At 37.8% G+C, this 24,170-nt stretch overlaps 3 protein-coding genes across 3 annotated transcripts; all 3 read left to right on the forward strand.

Annotated features, from left to right (window-relative positions):
• Positions 1-206: 206 nt before the first annotated feature.
• On the forward strand, positions 207-9,681 carry LOC149130790 (uncharacterized). The gene is made up of 3 exons (XM_089343559.1): positions 207-346; positions 1,660-3,409; positions 7,200-9,681. Exons 2-3 carry the CDS (start codon positions 2,018-2,020, stop codon positions 8,247-8,249), a joined length of 2,442 nt encoding a protein of 813 aa, XP_089199685.1. The 5' UTR covers positions 207-346; positions 1,660-2,017; the 3' UTR covers positions 8,250-9,681.
• A 131-nt stretch (positions 9,682-9,812) lies between these two features.
• LOC149130791 (uncharacterized) lies at positions 9,813-19,332 on the forward strand. Its single transcript, XM_089343558.1, has 3 exons — positions 9,813-10,569; positions 11,538-13,058; positions 16,746-19,332. The coding sequence occupies exons 2-3, from the start codon at positions 11,856-11,858 to the stop codon at positions 17,898-17,900; spliced, it is 2,358 nt and encodes a 785-aa protein (XP_089199684.1). The 5' UTR covers positions 9,813-10,569; positions 11,538-11,855; the 3' UTR covers positions 17,901-19,332.
• A 122-nt stretch (positions 19,333-19,454) lies between these two features.
• Positions 19,455-24,144, forward strand: LOC149130792 (uncharacterized). The gene is made up of 2 exons (XM_089343528.1): positions 19,455-20,190; positions 21,161-24,144. Exon 2 carries the CDS (start codon positions 21,480-21,482, stop codon positions 22,710-22,712), a length of 1,233 nt encoding a protein of 410 aa, XP_089199654.1. The 5' UTR covers positions 19,455-20,190; positions 21,161-21,479; the 3' UTR covers positions 22,713-24,144.
• Positions 24,145-24,170: the final 26 nt, after the last annotated feature.

The following is a 24,170-nucleotide window of genomic DNA, read 5'->3' on the forward strand; positions in this document are numbered from 1 at the left end:
AAACATATACAAAATATATATATATAAACGAAAATCTAGTGGTGAATGCCCATTTTATGAATTATGAAGAATTGATTTCTTTTCAGGCAAGCCAAGTTAACTTTTGTATTCACCATTATTGTTGTTCCTAATTTGAATGAACACCGTTTAATGTCACTTTTACCCGCAATAAGTCTTTTGTTTGTTGACGTTTCTTTGATTTACCTTCGGCTGGGATATAAATGAGAAAAGAAATCGATATTATAGAATGTGTTTCTCGTAGTATTAAATCGTGATAGGGACATTTTACTCATATAACCAGAATTATTGAAGCCAGAGAAAATTTTTCAACGACACGGCCAGCTTGGTAAGTTTCAGGTAGTTTAATTATATCCTACTCATGTCACATTTGTCTTGGAATTTAGCTTTTCTTTTTCATTCGGTTGCCTTCGTAATGACTAATTTATGGCTTTTCTTTTCTCATTTGGATGGGTGTAGACTAGGAGTTTAGCTTTTTATCTTCTTTAAATCATAAGATATTAAAGACTTGTACCACATGAAAAACACTCCGTTCACTCAGTATTTCGAACTACGTATATCTGACCATAGGCATTTCCCCTCCCCAGACAGGCTAAAAACGCAGCTGCACACGTACGCGCTGACAATGGTTGTGTGGTAAAAAGCTTGCTTTCCAACCACATAGTTCTGCGTACAGTCCCACTACGTGTTACCTTGGGTAAGTGTCTTCTACTAATGTTCTGAGCCGACCAATGCCCTGTGATTGGATTTGATTGACGGAAACTGAGAGAAGCTTATCACATGTTTACCTGAGTTTAAAAAAAAACTCGTTTTAAATAGCAACCTTGTTAAGCAATGCACCGGTCCCAGTACTCGAACCACTTTTGGAATCTGGCCTGGAAGTCGTTTTCCGTAAGCTAGTCAAGGACTCTGGATCTCGGCAACAAAATTAAAACGACGACCTTTGAGCTGCATTTCTATCTTGATAAAGAGATGGATGTCCGCATGTGCTAAATCTGGCGAATAGGGTAGGTGCAGAAGCAACACCATGTTTTTCGCGAGAACTTCATGAGTGAGGAGAGCTTGGTGACAGGATGCATTGTCGTAATGAAGAATTCAATTCTTCGCGCTTCATATATCCAACCTCAAATGCTTCAAAGCATCACAGTAGAGCTCTCGACTGACAGACTTCCAGGGAAGGTTCTTCCGTTTTTTGCAGCACCTGTGCCAGTCGATAATGTGTATTTAATTCAAAACAATGTGAATAAATTAGCATTACATTTGGCAGAGTAATCAGAATGTTTAATGTTTATAGATAACTAAAAGCAACGGATATCACACATCAGGGTCGGTGTTCCGTCACCTGGATGATTAACTATTCTATTTTCATCACAAACTATGTCACATCGTTAATTGGTTTTTCTTCACTTTTCAGGACAGCTGAAACATTTTAATTATCAAATATTGAGTAATTAGCTTCCCTGGCTTTTCAGCTGACATTTAAATCCAAACTATGTATTATTTGTATTAACTTCACATCACTTTTCTACCTTATGTGGTTTACAATTCAACGTATGTATGTTTATGTGTGTGTTTATGCCTACACACGTTACCTCTCTTCAACATCTATCTCATACAATCATATATTTTCTTTCTTTACAGTTGTGCTCAATGTCCCTTTACAATTCGCCATACAAAGATACCGATTCCACCAGAACATCTACAACCAGTCATTTACAGATGCTGTGTCTCTCTGTTTTCATTGTAGATAACTTCAGTCAACTGTATCCATAATTATCAACATAGAAATAAAAGTCATTTGGTCTACAATATGTGTACCACTTGGAGATGTCCCAGCCAGTAACAGATATTCTAGTGTTACATAGAAAAGATATCTACATTGCATATTTTCTACATAAGTAAACAGAGTCCCATGATTTGGACATCATAAGACAAGAAACTGAACCATAATAGATTATAACCACAGGCATCAGTTTTCAAGAATTCCTCCAGAGTTAATATGGAGGATGGTAATCACTCAGACACTTCTAACACAAATGTTTCTGAGAATATAGATTCGATTAAACAGACATCTGATGCTGAAGAACCATTATCTCATGGTAAGAAACCTTTATCTGATAATGAAAGTTCATTACAGAGAACTGTTAATTGTGAAATTTGTGGGGAATCTTTTGTAAATTGCACAAGTTTAAAAAAACACAAAAGACTACACACTGGGGAAAGACCACTTCAGTATGAAATTAGTGGAAAATCATTGAATCAGGAGTCTCATCTTGTTGTCCACAAACGTAGTCACACTAAGGAAAAACCTTTCCGCTGTGAAATATGTGGAAAAAAATTTGTTGATAAAACTACTTTAAATGCTCACAAAGAAATACACACTGAGGAAAAACTTTACCACTGTGAAATATGTGGAAAGTCTTTTGTTGAATATTATTATCTAAAGGCCCACAAAAAGAGGCACAGTGGAGAAAAACCTTTCTCCTGCCAAATATGTGGAAAATTATTTGCTTACAATTATCTCCTTGTCCTCCACATTCGTAGCCACACAGGTGAAAAACCCTACAGGTGTGAAATGTGTGGTAAGTCCTATGCGTATAAGAGTTTCTTAACAAAACACAAAAGGACTCACGGTGCGGAAAAATCTCATCACTGTGAAACATGTGGGAAATTATTTGCCAATATATATTCTCTTGGAGTCCACAAAAGATTACACACCGAAGGAAAGCGTTATACCTGTGAAATCTGTGGAAGATCATTCTTAAATAATTCTTTACTCATTGGTCACAAGAGAGTTCACACTGGAGAAACACCATTTCACTGTGAAATATGTGGCAAGTCCTTCTTAAATAATTATTTACTTGTTGCTCATAAAAGGGTACACACTGGAGACAAACCCTCTCAATGTGATATTTGTGGGAAATATTTCTCCTCAAACAGTAATTTAACAAGGCACAAAATAATTCACATTGGAAAGAAAGAATTCCACTGCGAAATATGTGGGAAATCTTACTTTAATAATGATGATTTAAAAAGACATGAACGAATTCACAATGGGGAAAAAACATTTCACTGTGAAATTTGCGGGAAATCCTTCTTCGATAATTGTAATCTTATAGCCCACATTCGTAGTCACACAGGAGAAAAGCCGTATCATTGTGACGTATGTGATAAATCTTTTGTTAGTAAAAGCAGCTTGAATAAACATAAACAAAGACACACTGGAGAAAAGCCTTATCATTGTGACATCTGTGGGAACTCGTTCACTTGTAAAAGCTCCTTGAATACACACAACCGAAGGCACACTGGCGAAAGGCCCTATTATTGTGAAATATGTGGGAAATCGTTTATCTGTAACAGTCATTTGACTAAACACAAACGGACGCACACTGTAGGGAAGACTTTGAACAGTGGGACATGAGGAATACTTGTCGTAAATTTGATCTCATAAGTCTACCAGCATATTTGATGGGTTGCGCAAAACTTCCTGGCTTTGGACAAAAGAAAATACAGGAGGATCAGTTAATTCTTTTCTTTTCCAGGCACAAGGCCTGAATTTTTGGCAGAGGTGGGGTCAGTCGATTAGATCGACCCCAGTACATGACTGGTACTTAATTTATCGACCCCGAAAGGATGAAAGGCAAAGTCGACCTTGGTGGAATTTAACTCGGAACATAAAGACAGCAGAAATGCTGCTAAGCATTTCGCGTGGCGTGTTAATGTTTCTGCCAGCTTGTTGCCTTAGGAGGATCAGTTAATTAGGATTTTATAACGAGCTCAGGGCACGGAATCTTTCATGCGAGATGACAAAGGACCAAGATGCCTGGTGCCCTGCTGTACTCAAAAAGACCCGTACTTTGCAGAGGTGTCAAGACAGATCCCTCTGGTGGTGTAAAGCACTTGTGGTGGTGCCACATAAAACTGTCTGTGCAGTGCCATGTAAAAGCATCCAGCATACTCTGTAAAGTTGTTGGCGTTAGGAAGGGCATCCAGCTGTAGAAACCATTCCAAATCAGACTAGAGTCAGGTGCAGCTCCCTGGCTTGCCAGCATGGACAACAAACGTTGAATGATGATGATATGCCTCTCTCAGATTCACACACTTATTGCAGGAGTCCTTCAATTTTTTCCAAGCCCTGTAAAAAAACTCAGAAGGTTGGGCCTCCAACCAGGCCTTTCATAAGAACTTTTCAGCACTCTGTTGTATATTGGAGTACATTTGATGCATTCAGTGGAATAAGGGAGCACTCGAGAAAGTTTCCCTAAATTGCTCTTTTCGTCTTAGAGGTGCATTTGAATCCTCATATTTCTATCCATCCAAAATATAGAACTTAATTCCACACTCTTTCATATTGAAATTTAAGTTGAATGTTCAGGGAGTAAGTGAGAGACGGGCACAGAAGATTCCAAGTGTTGTAGAGACAAATAACTGAAAAAAATACCCCCCAAAAACAATCAAATCTATAAACTAAATTTAAAAAATAAATTGTCTTTTTGTTTCAATATATCAACACCGGATCTTGTTCAAAACGGGGGCACCAGTATTTTCTTAACGAAACACTTTCAAACTTGGGACCTATTAAACAATAATAGTATTCAGATTCGTAAATAATTCACTAACTCACAAGAAATATGAAACTAAAATGTAAATATTCTTTGGAAAATTTTAAATAGCTTTTGTGACAAATTTGTAAAATGTTGAATATTCTCTGCCTACACTTGATGTGTCTTATTTGAGAGTAAGTGTTTTAGAAATTATAAACGTGTATGTGAATACAGACTGGAGAAAATAAAATTATTACTGCCAAAGGCGGTCCTACCCTCATATGAAAATAAATTTGTTTGAAATTTTAAGGTGTTTCCATAATTTTATCCAACCCCTGTGTGTAAATATATATATATATATATATGTGTGTGTGTGTGTGATTAGAGTTGTTTGAAAACTAAGGTACTACTGTGTAGAGTGGAGGCGCAATGGCCCAGTGGTTAGGGCAGCGGACTCACGGTCATAGGATCGCGGTTTCGATTCCCAGACCGGGCGTTGTGAGTGTTTATTGAGCTAAAACACCTAAAGTTCCACGAGGCTCCGGCAGGGGATGGTGGCGAACCCTGCTGTACTCTTTCACCACAACTTTCTCTCACTCTTTCTTCCTGTTTCTGTTGTCCCTACTGTGTCACGCTGAATATCCCCGAGAACTACGTTAAGGGTACACGTGTCTGTGGAGTGCTCAGCCACTTGCACGTTAATTTCACGAGCAGGCTGTTCCGTTGATCAGATCAGTGCAAACAACAACAACATTTGCATAAGTGAAAGAAGAAAAACTTAAATTGAAATTATTTTTTCTTATCTTTTTTTTCTCAGTCGGTATTTCAACTATTCAACATATAGAAAGAAATATCAATTCAACCTAATCCAAAATATAAATGAAAATTTTTATGGTGAACGCATGATTTATCGATGTTGAAGAATTGATTTCGTTTCAGCCAAGCCGTTAACTTTTGTATTCACCATTATTGCTCTTCCTAATTCGAAGTAACTCCGTCTCGCACTCAATTCTTTTGTTCTTTGATGTTTCTTTGATTTACCATCGACCGGGACGTAAATGAGAAAAGAGATCGATATCATTGAATGTGTTTCTCGTAGGAACATTTAACTCATGCTACCGGAATCATTGAAGCCAGAGAAAATTTATTAATGACACGACTTATTTGGTAAGTTTCAACCAATTCAATTATACCACAGGGTGGTCACATTCGGCTTCTTTTAGGAACTTTGCTTTTGTTTTTATTTCATTATCTTCGTAATATCCATTTGGCTTTTCTGGATTCTTCGTGGTTTTCTAGAATACCAGTTTCGCTTTTGATATTTAAATCTTAAAATATTGAGTTCAAATTACGGTGCAAGGCCATCGTTTCGGTGAAACGGGTAGTTGATTAGGCAAAAGTAAAGAATACGCACACCCGGTGGTTAGGGCTAGGGTTTTTGTTGCGCCGAAAACGGGTGATGTACGTACTCTTTACCCCTGCCCTTGATTATATCGATTCCTGTGCACAACGGGTACTTTATCGACCTCGAAACATGGAAAATGGATGTTAAATGATGATGATGAATAATTAGCTTGCTTGACTTGTTATTTTTTTACTTGTTTCAGTCATTTGACTGCAGCCATGCTGGAGCACCGCCTTTGGTCGAGCTAATCGACCCCAGGACTTATTCTTTGTAAGCCTAGTACTTATTCCATCGGTCTCTTTTGCTAAGTTACGGAGACGTAAACATACCAGCATCGGTTGTCAAGCGATGTTGGGGGGACACAAACACACACACACACATATACACGACGGGCTTCTTTCAGTTTCCATCTACCAAACCCACTCACAAGGCTTTGGTCAGCCCAAGGCTATAGTAGAAGACACTTGCCCAAGGTGCCATGCAGTGGAACTGAACTTAGAACCATGTGGTTGATAAGCAAGCTACTTACCACACAGCCACTCCTGCATGACATTCCAATAAAAAAGTATAGATTATTTGTATTAACATTGCAACACCACATTATAAACTGTTATTCCATATGCAATTAACAATCTTGTGTGTGTGTATATGTACATGTATGTACATATATACACACGTTATCTCTCTTAAACATTTATCTTATGCAGTCACATATTTTCTTCCTTTACAGTTGTGCTGAATGTTCCATTACAATCCATCATACAAGAATACCAATTCCACCAGCACATCTGCTACCAATCACTTGTGAGCATTTGCTTTCCCTCTGTTTCCAGGTTACATAATTTCTGTTAAATATATGCACAAGTATTAGTGTAGGATACATAAGTCCTTTTGTCTGCAATATGTGTTCCACTTGGAGACATCCCAGCCAGTAACTCACCTTCTAATGTAAATTTAGAGCCATGACAAAGATATCATAAGACAAGAAACTGAATCCTAACAGATTTTATCCTTGGACATCAATTTTGAAGAATTTCTGCAGAGTTAATATGGAGGATGGTAATGAGTTAGACATTTCTGATACAAATGTTTCTGATGATATAGGTTTAGTTAAACAGACACCCAAGGCTAAGAAACCTTTATCTGATAATGGAAGTTCAAAACAGAGTAATATTGAATGTAAAATTTGTGGAAAATCTTTTGTGAATAAAAGTAATTTAACAAAACACAAGAGATTACATACGGGAAAAAAACCATTTCGATGTGAAATTTGTGGGAAATTGTTGAATCAGAAAGCTCACCTTATCCTCCACAAACGTAGTCACACTGGAGAGAAACCCTATAACTGTGAAATATGTGGAAAATCATTTGTCGATAAATGTTATTTAAAGATTCACAAAAAAATGCACACAGGTGAAAAACCCTACAGGTGTGAAATGTGTGGTAAGTCCTATGCGTATAAGAGTTTCTTAACAAAACACAAAAGGACTCACGGTGCGGAAAAATCTCATCACTGTGAAACATGTGGGAAATTATTTGCCAATATATATTCTCTTGGAGTCCACAAAAGATTACACACCGAAGGAAAGCGTTATACCTGTGAAATCTGTGGAAGATCATTCTTAAATAATTCTATACTCGTTGGTCACAAGAGAGTTCACACTGGAGAAACACCATTTCACTGTGAAATATGTGGCAAGTCCTTCTTAAATAATTATTTACTTGTTGCTCATAAAAGGGTACACACTGGAGACAAACCCTCTGAATGTGATATTTGTGGGAAATATTTCTCCTCAAACAGTAATTTAACAAGGCACAAAATAATTCACATTGGAAAGAAAGAATTCCACTGCGAAATATGTGGGAAATCTTACTTTAATAATGATGATTTAAAAAGACATGAACGAATTCACAATGGGGAAAAAACATTTCACTGTGAAATTTGCGGGAAATCCTTCTTCGATAATTGTAATCTTATAGCCCACATTCGTAGTCACACAGGAGAAAAGCCGTATCATTGTGACGTATGTGATAAATCTTTTGTTAGTAAAAGCAGCTTGAATAAACATAAACAAAGACACACTGGAGAAAAGCCTTATCATTGTGACATCTGTGGGAACTCGTTCACTTATAAAAGCTCCTTGAATACACACAACCGAAGGCACACTGGCGAAAGGCCCTATTATTGTGAAATATGTGGGAAATCGTTTATCTGTAACAGTCATTTGACTAAACACAAACGGACGCACACTGTAGGGAAGACTTTGAACAGTGGGACATGAGGAATACTTGTCGTAAATTTGATCTCATAAGTCTACCAGCATATTTGATGGGTTGCGCAAAACTTCCTGGCTTTGGACAAAAGAAAATACAGGAGGATCAGTTAATTCTTTTCTTTTCCAGGCACAAGGCCTGAATTTTTGGCAGAGGTGGGGTCAGTCGATTAGATCGACCCCAGTACATGACTGGTACTTAATTTATCGACCCCGAAAGGATGAAAGGCAAAGTCGACCTTGGTGGAATTTAACTCGGAACATAAAGACAGCAGAAATGCTGCTAAGCATTTCGCGTGGCGTGTTAATGTTTCTGCCAGCTTGTTGCCTTAGGAGGATCAGTTAATTAGGATTTTATAACGAGCTCAGGGCACGGAATCTTTCATGCGAGATGACAAAGGACCAAGATGCCTGGTGCCCTGCTGTACTCAAAAAGACCCGTACTTTGCAGAGGTGTCAAGACAGATCCCTCTGGTGGTGTAAAGCACTTGTGGTGGTGCCACATAAAACTGTCTGTGCAGTGCCATGTAAAAGCATCCAGCATACTCTGTAAAGTTGTTGGCGTTAGGAAGGGCATCCAGCTGTAGAAACCATTCCAAATCAGACTAGAGTCAGGTGCAGCTCCCTGGCTTGCCAGCATGGACAACAAACGTTGAATGATGATGATATGCCTCTCTCAGATTCACACACTTATTGCAGGAGTCCTTCAATTTTTTCCAAGCCCTGTAAAAAAACTCAGAAGGTTGGGCCTCCAACCAGGCCTTTCACAAGAACTTTTCAGCACTCTGTTGTATATTGGAGTACATTTGATGCATTCAGTGGAATAAGGGAGCACTCGAGAAAGTTTCCCTAAATTGCTCTTTTCGTCTTAGAGGTGCATTTGAATCCTCATATTTCTATCCATCCAAAATATAGAACTTAATTCCACACTCTTTCATATTGAAATTTAAGTTGAATGTTCAGGGAGTAAGTGAGAGACGGGCACAGAAGATTCCAAGTGTTGTAGAGACAAATAACTGAAAAAAATACCCCCCAAAAACAATCAAATCTATAAACTAAATTTAAAAAATAAATTGTCTTTTTGTTTCAATATATCAACACCGGATCTTGTTCAAAACGGGGACACCAGTATTTTCTTAACGAAACACTTTCAAACTTGGGACCTATTAAACAATAATAGTATTCAGATTCGTAAATAATTCACTAACTCACAAGAAATATGAAACTAAAATGTAAATATTCTTTGGAAAATTTTAAATAGCTTTTGTGACAAATTTGTAAAATGTTGAATATTCTCTGCCTACACTTGATGTGTCTTATTTGAGAGAAAGTGTTTTAGAAATTATAAACGTGTATGTGAATACAGACTGGAGAAAATAAAATTATTACTGCCAAAGGCGGTCCTACCCTCATGTGAAAATAAATTTGTTTGAAATTTTAAGGTGTTTCCATAATTTTATCCAACCCCTGTGTGTAAATATATATATATATATATATATATATATATATATATATATATGTGTGTGTGTGTGTGTGTGTGTGATTAGAGTTGTTTGAAAACTAAGGTACTACTGTGTAGAGTGGAGGCGCAATGGCCCAGTGGTTAAGGCAGCGGACTCACGGTCATAGGATCGCGGTTTCGATTCCCAGACCGGGCGTTGTGAGTGTTTATTGAGCTAAAACACCTAAAGTTCCACGAGGCTCCGGCAGGGGATGGTGGCGAACCCTGCTGTACTCTTTCACCACAACTTTCTCTCACTCTTTCTTCCTGTTTCTGTTGTCCCTACTGTGTCACGCTGAATATCCCCGAGAACTACGTTAAGGGTACACGTGTCTGTGGAGTGCTCAGCCACTTGCACGTTAATTTCACGAGCAGGCTGTTCCGTTGATCAGATCAGTGCAAACAACAACAACATTTGCATAAGTGAAAGAAGAAAAACTTAAATTGAAATTATTTTTTCTTATCTTTTTTTTCTCAGTCGGTATTTCAACTATTCAACATATAGAAAGAAATATCAATTCAACCTAATCCAAAATATAAATGAAAATTTTTATGTTGAACGCATGATTTATCGATGTTGAAGAATTGATTTCGTTTCAGCCAAGCCGTTAACTTTTGTATTCACCATTATTGCTCTTCCTAATTCGAAGTAACTCCGTCTCGCACTCAATTCTTTTGTTCTTTGATGTTTCTTTGATTTACCATCGACCGGGACGTAAATGAGAAAAGAGATCGATATCATTGAATGTGTTTCTCGTAGGAACATTTAACTCATGCTACCGGAATCATTGAAGCCAGAGAAAATTTATTAATGACACGACTTATTTGGTAAGTTTCAACCAATTCAATTATACCACAGGGTGGTCACATTCGGCTTCTTTTAGGAACTTTGCTTTTGTTTTTATTTCATTATCTTCGTAATATCTATTTGGCTTTTCTGGATTCTTCGTGGTTTTCTAGAATACCAGTTTCGCTTTTGATATTTAAATCTTAAAATATTGAGTTCAAATTACGGTGCAAGGCCATCGTTTCGGTGAAACGGGTAGTTGATTAGGCAAAAGTAAAGAATACGCACACCCGGTGGTTAGGGCTAGGGTTTTTGTTGCGCCGAAAACGGGTGATGTACTTACTCTTTACCCCTGCCCTTGATTATATCGATTCCTGTGCACAACGGGTACTTTATCGACCTCGAAACATGGAAAATGGATGTTAAATGATGATGATGAATAATTAGCTTGCTTGACTTGTTATTTTTTTACTTGTTTCAGTCATTTGACTGCAGCCATGCTGGAGCACCGCCTTTGGTCGAGCTAATCGACCCCAGGACTTATTCTTTGTAAGCCTAGTACTTATTCCATCGGTCTCTTTTGCTAAGTTACGGAGACGTAAACATACCAGCATCGGTTGTCAAGCGATGTTGGGGGGACACAAACACACACACACACATATACACGACGGGCTTCTTTCAGTTTCCATCTACCAAACCCACTCACAAGGCTTTGGTCAGCCCAAGGCTATAGTAGAAGACACTTGCCCAAGGTGCCATGCAGTGGGACTGAACTTAGAACCATGTGGTTGATAATCAAGCTACTTACCACACAGCCACTCCTGCATGACATTCCAATAAAAAAGTATAGATTATTTGTATTAACATTGCAACACCACATTATAAACTGTTATTCCATATGCAATTAACAATCTTGTGTGTGTGTATATGTACATGTATGTACATATATACACACGTTATCTCTCTTAAACATTTATCTTACGCAGTCACATATTTTCTTCCTTTACAGTTGTGCTGAATGTTCCATTACAATCCATCATACAAGAATACCAATTCCACCAGCACATCTGCTACCAATCACTTGTGAGCATTTGCTTTCCCTCTGTTTCCAGGTTACATAATTTCTGTTAAATATATGCACAAGTATTAGTGTAGGGTACAGAAGTCCTTTTGTCGCAATATGTGTTCCACTTGGAGACATCCCAGCCAGTAACTCACCTTCTAATGTAAATTTTGAGCCATGACAAAGATATCATAAGACAAGAAACTGAATCCTAACAGATTTTATCCTTGGACATCAATTTTGAAGAATTTCTGCAGAGTTAATATGGAGGATGGTAATGAGTTAGACATTTCTGATACAAATGTTTCTGATGATATAGGTTTAGTTAAACAGACACCCAAGGCTAAGAAACCTTTATCTGATAATGGAAGTTCAAAACAGAGTAATATTGAATGTAAAATTTGTGGAAAATCTTTTGTGAATAAAAGTAATTTAACAAAACACAAGAGATTACATACGGGAAAAAAACCATTTCGATGTGAAATTTGTGGGAAATTGTTGAATCAGAAAGCTCACCTTATCCTCCACAAACGTAGTCACACTGGAGAGAAACCCTATAACTGTGAAATATGTGGAAAATCATTTGTCGATAAATGTTATTTAAAGATTCACAAAAAAATGCACACAGGTGAAAAACCCTACAGGTGTGAAATGTGTGGTAAGTCCTATGCGTATAAGAGTTTCTTAACAAAACACAAAAGGACTCACGGTGCGGAAAAATCTCATCACTGTGAAACATGTGGGAAATTATTTGCCAATATATATTCTCTTGGAGTCCACAAAAGATTACACACCGAAGGAAAGCGTTATACCTGTGAAATCTGTGGAAGATCATTCTTAAATAATTCTATACTCGTTGGTCACAAGAGAGTTCACACTGGAGAAACACCATTTCACTGTGAAATATGTGGCAAGTCCTTCTTAAATAATTATTTACTTGTTGCTCATAAAAGGGTACACACTGGAGACAAACCCTCTCAATGTGATATTTGTGGGAAATATTTCTCCTCAAACAGTAATTTAACAAGGCACAAAATAATTCACATTGGAAAGAAAGAATTCCACTGCGAAATATGTGGGAAATCTTACTTTAATAATGATGATTTAAAAAGACATGAACGAATTCACAATGGGGAAAAAACATTTCACTGTGAAATTTGCGGGAAATCCTTCTTCGATAATTGTAATCTTATAGCCCACATTCGTAGTCACACAGGAGAAAAGCCGTATCATTGTGACGTATGTGATAAATCTTTTGTTAGTAAAAGCAGCTTGAATAAACATAAACAAAGACACACTGGAGAAAAGCCTTATCATTGTGACATCTGTGGGAACTCGTTCACTTATAAAAGCTCCTTGAATACACACAACCGAAGGCACACTGGCGAAAGGCCCTATTATTGTGAAATATGTGGGAAATCGTTTATCTGTAACAGTCATTTGACTAAACACAAACGGACGCACACTGTAGGGAAGACTTTGAACAGTGGGACATGAGGAATACTTGTCGTAAATTTGATCTCATAAGTCTACCAGCATATTTGATGGGTTGCGCAAAAGTTCCTGGCTTTGGACAAAAGAAAATACAGGAGGATCAGTTAATTCTTTTCTTTTCCAGGCACAAGGCCTGAATTTTTGGCAGAGGTGGGGTCAGTCGATTAGATCGACCCCAGTACATGACTGGTACTTAATTTATCGACCCCGAAAGGATGAAAGGCAAAGTCGACCTTGGTGGAATTTAACTCGGAACATAAAGACAGCAGAAATGCTGCTAAGCATTTCGCGTGGCGTGTTAATGTTTCTGCCAGCTTGTTGCCTTAGGAGGATCAGTTAATTAGGATTTTATAACGAGCTCAGGGCACGGAATCTTTCATGCGAGATGACAAAGGACCAAGATGCCTGGTGCCCTGCTGTTCTCAAAAAGACCCGTACTTTGCAGAGGTGTCAAGACAGATCCCTCTGGTGGTGTAAAGCACTTGTGGTGGTGCCACATAAAACTGTCTGTGCAGTGCCATGTAAAAGCATCCAGCATACTCTGTAAAGTTGTTGGCGTTAGGAAGGGCATCCAGCTGTAGAAACCATTCCAAATCAGACTAGAGTCAGGTGCAGCTCCCTGGCTTGCCAGCATGGACAACAAACGTTGAATGATGATGATATGCCTCTCTCAGATTCACACACTTATTGCAGGAGTCCTTCAATTTTTTCCAAGCCCTGTAAAAAAACTCAGAAGGTTGGGCCTCCAACCAGGCCTTTCACAAGAACTTTTCAGCACTCTGTTGTATATTGGAGTACATTTGATGCATTCAGTGGAATAAGGGAGCACTCGAGAAAGTTTCCCTAAATTGCTCTTTTCGTCTTAGAGGTGCATTTGAATCCTCATATTTCTATCCATCCAAAATATAGAACTTAATTCCACACTCTTTCATATTGAAATTTAAGTTGAATGTTCAGGGAGTAAGTGAGAGACGGGCACAGAAGATTCCAAGTGTTGTAGAGACAAATAACTGAAAAAAATACCCCCCAAAAACAATCAAATCTATAAACTAAATTTAAAAAATAAATTGTCTTTTTGTTTCAATATATCAACACCGGATCTTGTTCAAAACGGGGGCACCAGTATTTTCTTAACGAAACACTTTCAAACTTGGGACCTATTAAACAATAATAGTATTCAGATTCGTAAATAATTCACTAACTCACAAGAAATATGAAACTAAAATGTAAATATTCTTTGGAAAATTTTAAATAGCTTTTGTGACAAATTTGTAAAATGTTGAATATTCTCTGCCTACACTTGATGTGTCTTATTTGAGAGTAAGTGTTTTAGAAATTATAAACGTGTATGTGAATACAGACTGGAGAAAATAAAATTATTACTGCCAAAGGCGGTCCTACCCTCATATGAAAATAAATTTGTTTGAAATTTTAAGGTGTTTCCATAATTTTATCCAACCCCTGTGTGTAAATATATATATATATATATGTGTGTGTGTGTGTGTGATTAGAGTTGTTTGAAAACTAAGGTACTACTGTGTAGAGTGGAGGCGCAATGGCCCAGTGGTTAGGGCAGCGGACTCACGGTCATAGGATCGCGGTTTCGATTCCCAGACCGGGCGTTGTGAGTGTTTATTGAGCTAAAACACCTAAAGTTCCACGAGGCTCCGGCAGGGGATGGTGGCGAACCCTGCTGTACTCTTTCACCACAACTTTCTCTCACTCTTTCTTCCTGTTTCTGTTGTCCCTACTGTGTCACGCTGAATATCCCCGAGAACTACGTTAAGGGTACACGTGTCTGTGGAGTGCTCAGCCACTTGCACGTTAATTTCACGAGCAGGCTGTTCCGTTGATCAGATCAGTGCAAACAACAACAACATTTGCATAAGTGAAAGAAGAAAAACTTAAATTGAAATTATTTTTTCTTATCTTTTTTTTCTCAGTCGGTATTTCAACTATTCAACATATAGAAAGAAATATCAATTCAACCTAATCCAAAATATAAATGAAAATTTTTATGTTGAACGCATGATTTATCGATGTTGAAGAATTGATTTCGTTTCAGCCAAGCCGTTAACTTTTGTATTCACCATTATTGCTCTTCCTAATTCGAAGTAACTCCGTCTCGCACTCAATTCTTTTGTTCTTTGATGTTTCTTTGATTTACCATCGACCGGGACGTAAATGAGAAAAGAGATCGATATCATTGAATGTGTTTCTCGTAGGAACATTTAACTCATGCTACCGGAATCATTGAAGCCAGAGAAAATTTATTAATGACACGACTTATTTGGTAAGTTTCAACCAATTCAATTATACCACAGGGTGGTCACATTCGGCTTCTTTTAGGAACTTTGCTTTTGTTTTTATTTCATTATCTTCGTAATATCCATTTGGCTTTTCTGGATTCTTCGTGGTTTTCTAGAATACCAGTTTCGCTTTTGATATTTAAATCTTAAAATATTGAGTTCAAATTACGGTGCAAGGCCATCGTTTCGGTGAAACGGGTAGTTGATTAGGCAAAAGTAAAGAATACGCACACCCGGTGGTTAGGGCTAGGGTTTTTGTTGCGCCGAAAACGGGTGATGTACGTACTCTTTACCCCTGCCCTTGATTATATCGATTCCTGTGCACAACGGGTACTTTATCGACCTCGAAACATGGAAAATGGATGTTAAATGATGATGATGAATAATTAGCTTGCTTGACTTGTTATTTTTTTACTTGTTTCAGTCATTTGACTGCAGCCATGCTGGAGCACCGCCTTTGGTCGAGCTAATCGACCCCAGGACTTATTCTTTGTAAGCCTAGTACTTATTCCATCGGTCTCTTTTGCTAAGTTACGGAGACGTAAACATACCAGCATCGGTTGTCAAGCGATGTTGGGGGGACACAAACACACACATACACACATATACACGACGGGCTTCTTTCAGTTTCCATCTACCAAACCCACTCACAAGGCTTTGGTCAGCCCAAGGCTATAGTAGAAGACACTTGCCCAAGGTGCCATGCAGTGGGACTGAACTTAGAACCATGTGGTTGATAAGCAAGCTACTTACCACACAGCCACTCCTGCATGACATTCCAATAAAAAAGTATAGATTATTTGTATTAACATTGCAACACCACATTATAAACTGTTATTCCATATGCAATTAACAATCTTGTGTGTGTGTATATGTACATGTATGTACATATATACACACGTTATCTCTCTTAAACATTTATCTTACGCAGTCACATATTTTCTTCCTTTACAGTTGTGCTGAATGTTCCATAACAATCCCTCATACAAGAATACCAATTCCACCAGCACATCTGCTACCAATCACTTGTGAGCATTTGCTTTCCTTCTGTTTCCAGGTTACATAATTTCTGTTAAATATATGCACAAGTATTAGTGTAGGATACAGAAGTCCTTTTGTCTGCAATATGTGTTCCACTTGGAGACATCCCAGCCAGTAACTCACCTTCTAATGTAAATTTAGAGCCATGACAAAGATATCATAAGACAAGAAACTGAATCCTAACAGATTTTATCTTTGGACATCAATTTTGAAGAATTTCTGCAGAGTTAATATGGAGGATGGTAATGAGTTAGACATTTCTGATACAAATGTTTCTGATGATATAGGTTTAGTTAAACAGACACCCAAGGCTAAGAAACCTTTATCTGATAATGGAAGTTCAAAACAGAGTAATATTGAATGTAAAATTTGTGGAAAATCTTTTGTGAATAAAAGTAATTTAACAAAACACACGAGATTACATACGGGAAAAAAACCATTTCGATGTGAAATTTGTGGGAAATTGTTGAATCAGAAAGCTCACCTTATCCTCCACAAACGTAGTCACACTGGAGAGAAACCCTATAACTGTGAAATATGTGGAAAATCATTTGTCGATAAATGTTATTTAAAGATTCACAAAAAAATGCACACAGGTGAAAAACCCTACAGGTGTGAAATGTGTGGTAAGTCCTATGCGTATAAGAGTTTCTTAACAAAACACAAAAGGACTCACGGTGCGGAAAAATCTCATCACTGTGAAACATGTGGGAAATTATTTGCCAATATATATTCTCTTGGAGTCCACAAAAGATTACACACCGAAGGAAAGCGTTATACCTGTGAAATCTGTGGAAGATCATTCTTAAATAATTCTATACTCGTTGGTCACAAGAGAGTTCACACTGGAGAAACACCATTTCACTGTGAAATATGTGGCAAGTCCTTCTTAAATAATTATTTACTTGTTGCTCATAAAAGGGTACACACTGGAGACAAACCCTCTCAATGTGATATTTGTGGGAAATATTTCTCCTCAAACAGTAATTTAACAAGGCACAAAATAATTCACATTGGAAAGAAAGAATTCCACTGCGAAATATGTGGGAAATCTTACTTTAATAATGATGATTTAAAAAGACATGAACGAATTCACAATGGGGAAAAAACATTTCACTGTGAAATTTGCGGGAAATCCTTCTTCGATAATTGTAATCTTATAGCCCACATTCGTAGTCACACAGGAGAAAAGCCGTATCATTGTGACGTATGTGATAAATCTTTTGTTAGTAAAAGCAGCTTGAATAAACATAAACAAAGACACACTGGAGAAAAGCCTTATCATTGTGACATCTGTGGGAACTCGTTCACTTATAAAAGCTCCTTGAATACACACAACCGAAGGCACACTGGCGAAAGGCCCTATTATTGTGAAATATGTGGGAAATCGTTTATCTGTAACAGTCATTTGACTAAACACAAACGGACGCACACTGTAGGGAAGACTTTGAACAGTGGGACATGAGGAATACTTGTCGTAAATTTGATCTCATAAGTCTACCAGCATATTTGATGGGTTGCGCAAAAGTTCCTGGCTTTGGACAAAAGAAAATACAGGAGGATCAGTTAATTCTTTTCTTTTCCAGGCACAAGGCCTGAATTTTTGGCAGAGGTGGGGTCAGTCGATTAGATCGACCCCAGTACATGACTGGTACTTAATTTATCGACCCCGAAAGGATGAAAGGCAAAGTCGACCTTGGTGGAATTTAACTCGGAACATAAAGACAGCAGAAATGCTGCTAAGCATTTCGCGTGGCGTGTTAATGTTTCTGCCAGCTTGTTGCCTTAGGAGGATCAGTTAATTAGGATTTTATAACGAGCTCAGGGCACGGAATCTTTCATGCGAGATGACAAAGGACCAAGATGCCTGGTGCCCTGCTGTACTCAAAAAGACCCGTACTTTGCAGAAGTGTCAAGACCGATCCCTCTGGTGGTGTAAAGCACTTGTGGTGGTGCCACATAAAACTGTCTGTGCAGTGCCATGTAAAAGCATCCAGCATACTCTGTAAAGTTGTTGGCGTTAGGAAGGGCATCCAGCTGTAGAAACCATTCCAAATCAGACTAGAGTCAGGTGCAGCTCCCTGGCTTGCCAGCATGGACAACAAACGTTGAATGATGATGATATGCCTCTCTCAGATTCACACACTTATTGCAGGAGTCCTTCAATTTTTTCCAAGCCCTGTAAAAAAACTCAGAAGGTTGGGCCTCCAACCAGGCCTTTCACAAGAACTTTTCAGCACTCTGTTGTATATTGGAGTACATTTGATGCATTCAGTGGAATAAGGGAGCACTCGAGAAAGTTTCCCTAAATTGCTCTTTTCGTCTTAGAGGTGCATTTGAATCCTCATATTTCTATCCATCCAAAATATAGAACTTAATTCCACACTCTTTCATATTGAAATTTAAGTTGAATGTTCAGGGAGTAAGTGAGAGACGGGCACAGAAGATTCCAAGTGTTGTAGAGACAAATAACTGAAAAAAATACCCCCCAAAAACAATCAAATCTATAAACTAAATTTAAAAAATAAATTGTCTTTTTGTTTCAATATATCAACACCGGATCTTGTTCAAAACGGGGGCACCAGTATTTTCTTAACGAAACACTTTCAAACTTGGGACCTATTAAACAATAATAGTATTCAGATTCGTAAATAATTCACTAACTCACAAGAAATATGAAACTAAAATGTAAATATTCTTTGGAAAATTTTAAATAGCTTTTGTGACAAATTTGTAAAATGTTGAATATTCTCTGCCTACACTTGATGTGTCTTATTTGAGAGTAAGTGTTTTAGAAATTATAAACGTGTATGTGAATACAGACTGGAGAAAATAAAATTATTACTGCCAAAGGCGGTCCTACCCTCATATGAAAATAAATTTGTTTGAAATTTTAAGGTGTTTCCATAATTTTATCCAACCCCTGTGTGTAAATATATATATATATATATGTGTGTGTGTGTGTGTGATTAGAGTTGTTTGAAAACTAAGGTACTACTGTGTAGAGTGGAGGCGCAATGGCCCAGTGGTTAGGGCAGCGGACTCACGGTCATAGGATCGCGGTTTCGATTCCCAGACCGGGCGTTGTGAGTGTTTATTGAGCTAAAACACCTAAAGTTCCACGAGGCTCCGGCAGGGGATGGTGGCGAACCCTGCTGTACTCTTTCACCACAACTTTCTCTCACTCTTTCTTCCTGTTTCTGTTGTCCCTACTGTGTCACGCTGAATATCCCCGAGAACTACGTTAAGGGTACACGTGTCTGTGGAGTGCTCAGCCACTTGCACGTTAATTTCACGAGCAGGCTGTTCCGTTGATCAGATCAGTGCAAACAACAACAACATTTGCATAAGTGAAAGAAGAAAAACTTAAATTGAAATTATTTTTTCTTATCTTTTTTTTCTCAGTCGGTATTTCAACTATTCAACATATAGAAAGAAATATCAATTCAACCTAATCCAAAATATAAATGAAAATTTTTATGTTGAACGCATGATTTATCGATGTTGAAGAATTGATTTCGTTTCAGCCAAGCCGTTAACTTTTGTATTCACCATTATTGCTCTTCCTAATTCGAAGTAACTCCGTCTCGCACTCAATTCTTTTGTTCTTTGATGTTTCTTTGATTTACCATCGACCGGGACGTAAATGAGAAAAGAGATCGATATCATTGAATGTGTTTCTCGTAGGAACATTTAACTCATGCTACCGGAATCATTGAAGCCAGAGAAAATTTATTAATGACACGACTTATTTGGTAAGTTTCAACCAATTCAATTATACCACAGGGTGGTCACATTCGGCTTCTTTTAGGAACTTTGCTTTTGTTTTTATTTCATTATCTTCGTAATATCCATTTGGCTTTTCTGGATTCTTCGTGGTTTTCTAGAATACCAGTTTCGCTTTTGATATTTAAATCTTAAAATATTGAGTTCAAATTACGGTGCAAGGCCATCGTTTCGGTGAAACGGGTAGTTGATTAGGCAAAAGTAAAGAATACGCACACCCGGTGGTTAGGGCTAGGGTTTTTGTTGCGCCGAAAACGGGTGATGTACGTACTCTTTACCCCTGCCCTTGATTATATCGATTCCTGTGCACAACGGGTACTTTATCGACCTCGAAACATGGAAAATGGATGTTAAATGATGATGATGAATAATTAGCTTGCTTGACTTGTTATTTTTTTACTTGTTTCAGTCATTTGACTGCAGCCATGCTGGAGCACCGCCTTTGGTCGAGCTAATCGACCCCAGGACTTATTCTTTGTAAGCCTAGTACTTATTCCATCGGTCTCTTTTGCTAAGTTACGGAGACGTAAACATACCAGCATCGGTTGTCAAGCGATGTTGGGGGGACACAAACACACACATACACACATATACACGACGGGCTTCTTTCAGTTTCCATCTACCAAACCCACTCACAAGGCTTTGGTCAGCCCAAGGCTATAGTAGAAGACACTTGCCCAAGGTGCCATGCAGTGGGACTGAACTTAGAACCATGTGGTTGATAAGCAAGCTACTTACCACACAGCCACTCCTGCATGACATTCCAATAAAAAAGTATAGATTATTTGTATTAACATTGCAACACCACATTATAAACTGTTATTCCATATGCAATTAACAATCTTGTGTGTGTGTATATGTACATGTATGTACATATATACACACGTTATCTCTCTTAAACATTTATCTTACGCAGTCACATATTTTCTTCCTTTACAGTTGTGCTGAATGTTCCATAACAATCCCTCATACAAGAATACCAATTCCACCAGCACATCTGCTACCAATCACTTGTGAGCATTTGCTTTCCTTCTGTTTCCAGGTTACATAATTTCTGTTAAATATATGCACAAGTATTAGTGTAGGATACAGAAGTCCTTTTGTCTGCAATATGTGTTCCACTTGGAGACATCCCAGCCAGTAACTCACCTTCTAATGTAAATTTAGAGCCATGACAAAGATATCATAAGACAAGAAACTGAATCCTAACAGATTTTATCTTTGGACATCAATTTTGAAGAATTTCTGCAGAGTTAATATGGAGGATGGTAATGAGTTAGACATTTCTGATACAAATGTTTCTGATGATATAGGTTTAGTTAAACAGACACCCAAGGCTAAGAAACCTTTATCTGATAATGGAAGTTCAAAACAGAGTAATATTGAATGTAAAATTTGTGGAAAATCTTTTGTGAATAAAAGTAATTTAACAAAACACACGAGATTACATACGGGAAAAAAACCATTTCGATGTGAAATTTGTGGGAAATTGTTGAATCAGAAAGCTCACCTTATCCTCCACAAACGTAGTCACACTGGAGAGAAACCCTATAACTGTGAAATATGTGGAAAATCATTTGTCGATAAATGTTATTTAAAGATTCACAAAAAAATGCACACAGGTGAAAAACCCTACAGGTGTGAAATGTGTGGTAAGTCCTATGCGTATAAGAGTTTCTTAACAAAACACAAAAGGACTCACGGTGCGGAAAAATCTCATCACTGTGAAACATGTGGGAAATTATTTGCCAATATATATTCTCTTGGAGTCCACAAAAGATTACACACCGAAGGAAAGCGTTATACCTGTGAAATCTGTGGAAGATCATTCTTAAATAATTCTATACTCGTTGGTCACAAGAGAGTTCACACTGGAGAAACACCATTTCACTGTGAAATATGTGGCAAGTCCTTCTTAAATAATTATTTACTTGTTGCTCATAAAAGGGTACACACTGGAGACAAACCCTCTCAATGTGATATTTGTGGGAAATATTTCTCCTCAAACAGTAATTTAACAAGGCACAAAATAATTCACATTGGAAAGAAAGAATTCCACTGCGAAATATGTGGGAAATCTTACTTTAATAATGATGATTTAAAAAGACATGAACGAATTCACAATGGGGAAAAAACATTTCACTGTGAAATTTGCGGGAAATCCTTCTTCGATAATTGTAATCTTATAGCCCACATTCGTAGTCACACAGGAGAAAAGCCGTATCATTGTGACGTATGTGATAAATCTTTTGTTAGTAAAAGCAGCTTGAATAAACATAAACAAAGACACACTGGAGAAAAGCCTTATCATTGTGACATCTGTGGGAACTCGTTCACTTATAAAAGCTCCTTGAATACACACAACCGAAGGCACACTGGCGAAAGGCCCTATTATTGTGAAATATGTGGGAAATCGTTTATCTGTAACAGTCATTTGACTAAACACAAACGGACGCACACTGTAGGGAAGACTTTGAACAGTGGGACATGAGGAATACTTGTCGTAAATTTGATCTCATAAGTCTACCAGCATATTTGATGGGTTGCGCAAAAGTTCCTGGCTTTGGACAAAAGAAAATACAGGAGGATCAGTTAATTCTTTTCTTTTCCAGGCACAAGGCCTGAATTTTTGGCAGAGGTGGGGTCAGTCGATTAGATCGACCCCAGTACATGACTGGTACTTAATTTATCGACCCCGAAAGGATGAAAGGCAAAGTCGACCTTGGTGGAATTTAACTCGGAACATAAAGACAGCAGAAATGCTGCTAAGCATTTCGCGTGGCGTGTTAATGTTTCTGCCAGCTTGTTGCCTTAGGAGGATCAGTTAATTAGGATTTTATAACGAGCTCAGGGCACGGAATCTTTCATGCGAGATGACAAAGGACCAAGATGCCTGGTGCCCTGCTGTACTCAAAAAGACCCGTACTTTGCAGAAGTGTCAAGACCGATCCCTCTGGTGGTGTAAAGCACTTGTGGTGGTGCCACATAAAACTGTCTGTGCAGTGCCATGTAAAAGCATCCAGCATACTCTGTAAAGTTGTTGGCGTTAGGAAGGGCATCCAGCTGTAGAAACCATTCCAAATCAGACTAGAGTCAGGTGCAGCTCCCTGGCTTGCCAGCATGGACAACAAACGTTGAATGATGATGATATGCCTCTCTCAGATTCACACACTTATTGCAGGAGTCCTTCAATTTTTTCCAAGCCCTGTAAAAAAACTCAGAAGGTTGGGCCTCCAACCAGGCCTTTCACAAGAACTTTTCAGCACTCTGTTGTATATTGGAGTACATTTGATGCATTCAGTGGAATAAGGGAGCACTCGAGAAAGTTTCCCTAAATTGCTCTTTTCGTCTTAGAGGTGCATTTGAATCCTCATATTTCTATCCATCCAAAATATAGAACTTAATTCCACACTCTTTCATATTGAAATTTAAGTTGAATGTTCAGGGAGTAAGTGAGAGACGGGCACAGAAGATTCCAAGTGTTGTAGAGACAAATAACTGAAAAAAATACCCCCCAAAAACAATCAAATCTATAAACTAAATTTAAAAAATAAATTGTCTTTTTGTTTCAATATATCAACACCGGATCTTGTTCAAAACGGGGGCACCAGTATTTTCTTAACGAAACACTTTCAAACTTGGGACCTATTAAACAATAATAGTATTCAGATTCGTAAATAATTCACTAACTCACAAGAAATATGAAACTAAAATGTAAATATTCTTTGGAAAATTTTAAATAGCTTTTGTGACAAATTTGTAAAATGTTGAATATTCTCTGCCTACACTTGATGTGTCTTATTTGAGAGTAAGTGTTTTAGAAATTATAAACGTGTATGTGAATACAGACTGGAGAAAATAAAATTATTACTGCCAAAGGCGGTCCTACCCTCATATGAAAATAAATTTGTTTGAAATTTTAAGGTGTTTCCATAATTTTATCCAACCC

Source organism: Octopus bimaculoides, chromosome 27 (assembly GCF_046866305.1).
Source record: "Octopus bimaculoides isolate indiv1 chromosome 27, ASM4686630v1, whole genome shotgun sequence".
NCBI lineage: Eukaryota > Metazoa > Mollusca > Cephalopoda > Octopoda > Octopodidae > Octopus > Octopus bimaculoides.

Bases quoted from the DNA above. Each gene is read 5' to 3' on its own strand.
- LOC149130792 (XM_089343528.1), top strand. From the start codon at position 21,480: ATGGAGGATGGTAATGAGTTAGACATTTCTGATACAAATGTTTCTGAT.
- LOC149130790 (XM_089343559.1), top strand. From the start codon at position 2,018: ATGGAGGATGGTAATCACTCAGACACTTCTAACACAAATGTTTCTGAG. The intron at 3,410-7,199 runs GTAGGGAAGACT...ACAAAACACAAG, and splicing joins AACACAAACGGACGCACACT to AGATTACATACGGGAAAAAA.
- LOC149130791 (XM_089343558.1), top strand. From the start codon at position 11,856: ATGGAGGATGGTAATGAGTTAGACATTTCTGATACAAATGTTTCTGAT. The intron at 13,059-16,745 runs GTAGGGAAGACT...CAGACACCCAAG, and splicing joins AACACAAACGGACGCACACT to GCTAAGAAACCTTTATCTGA.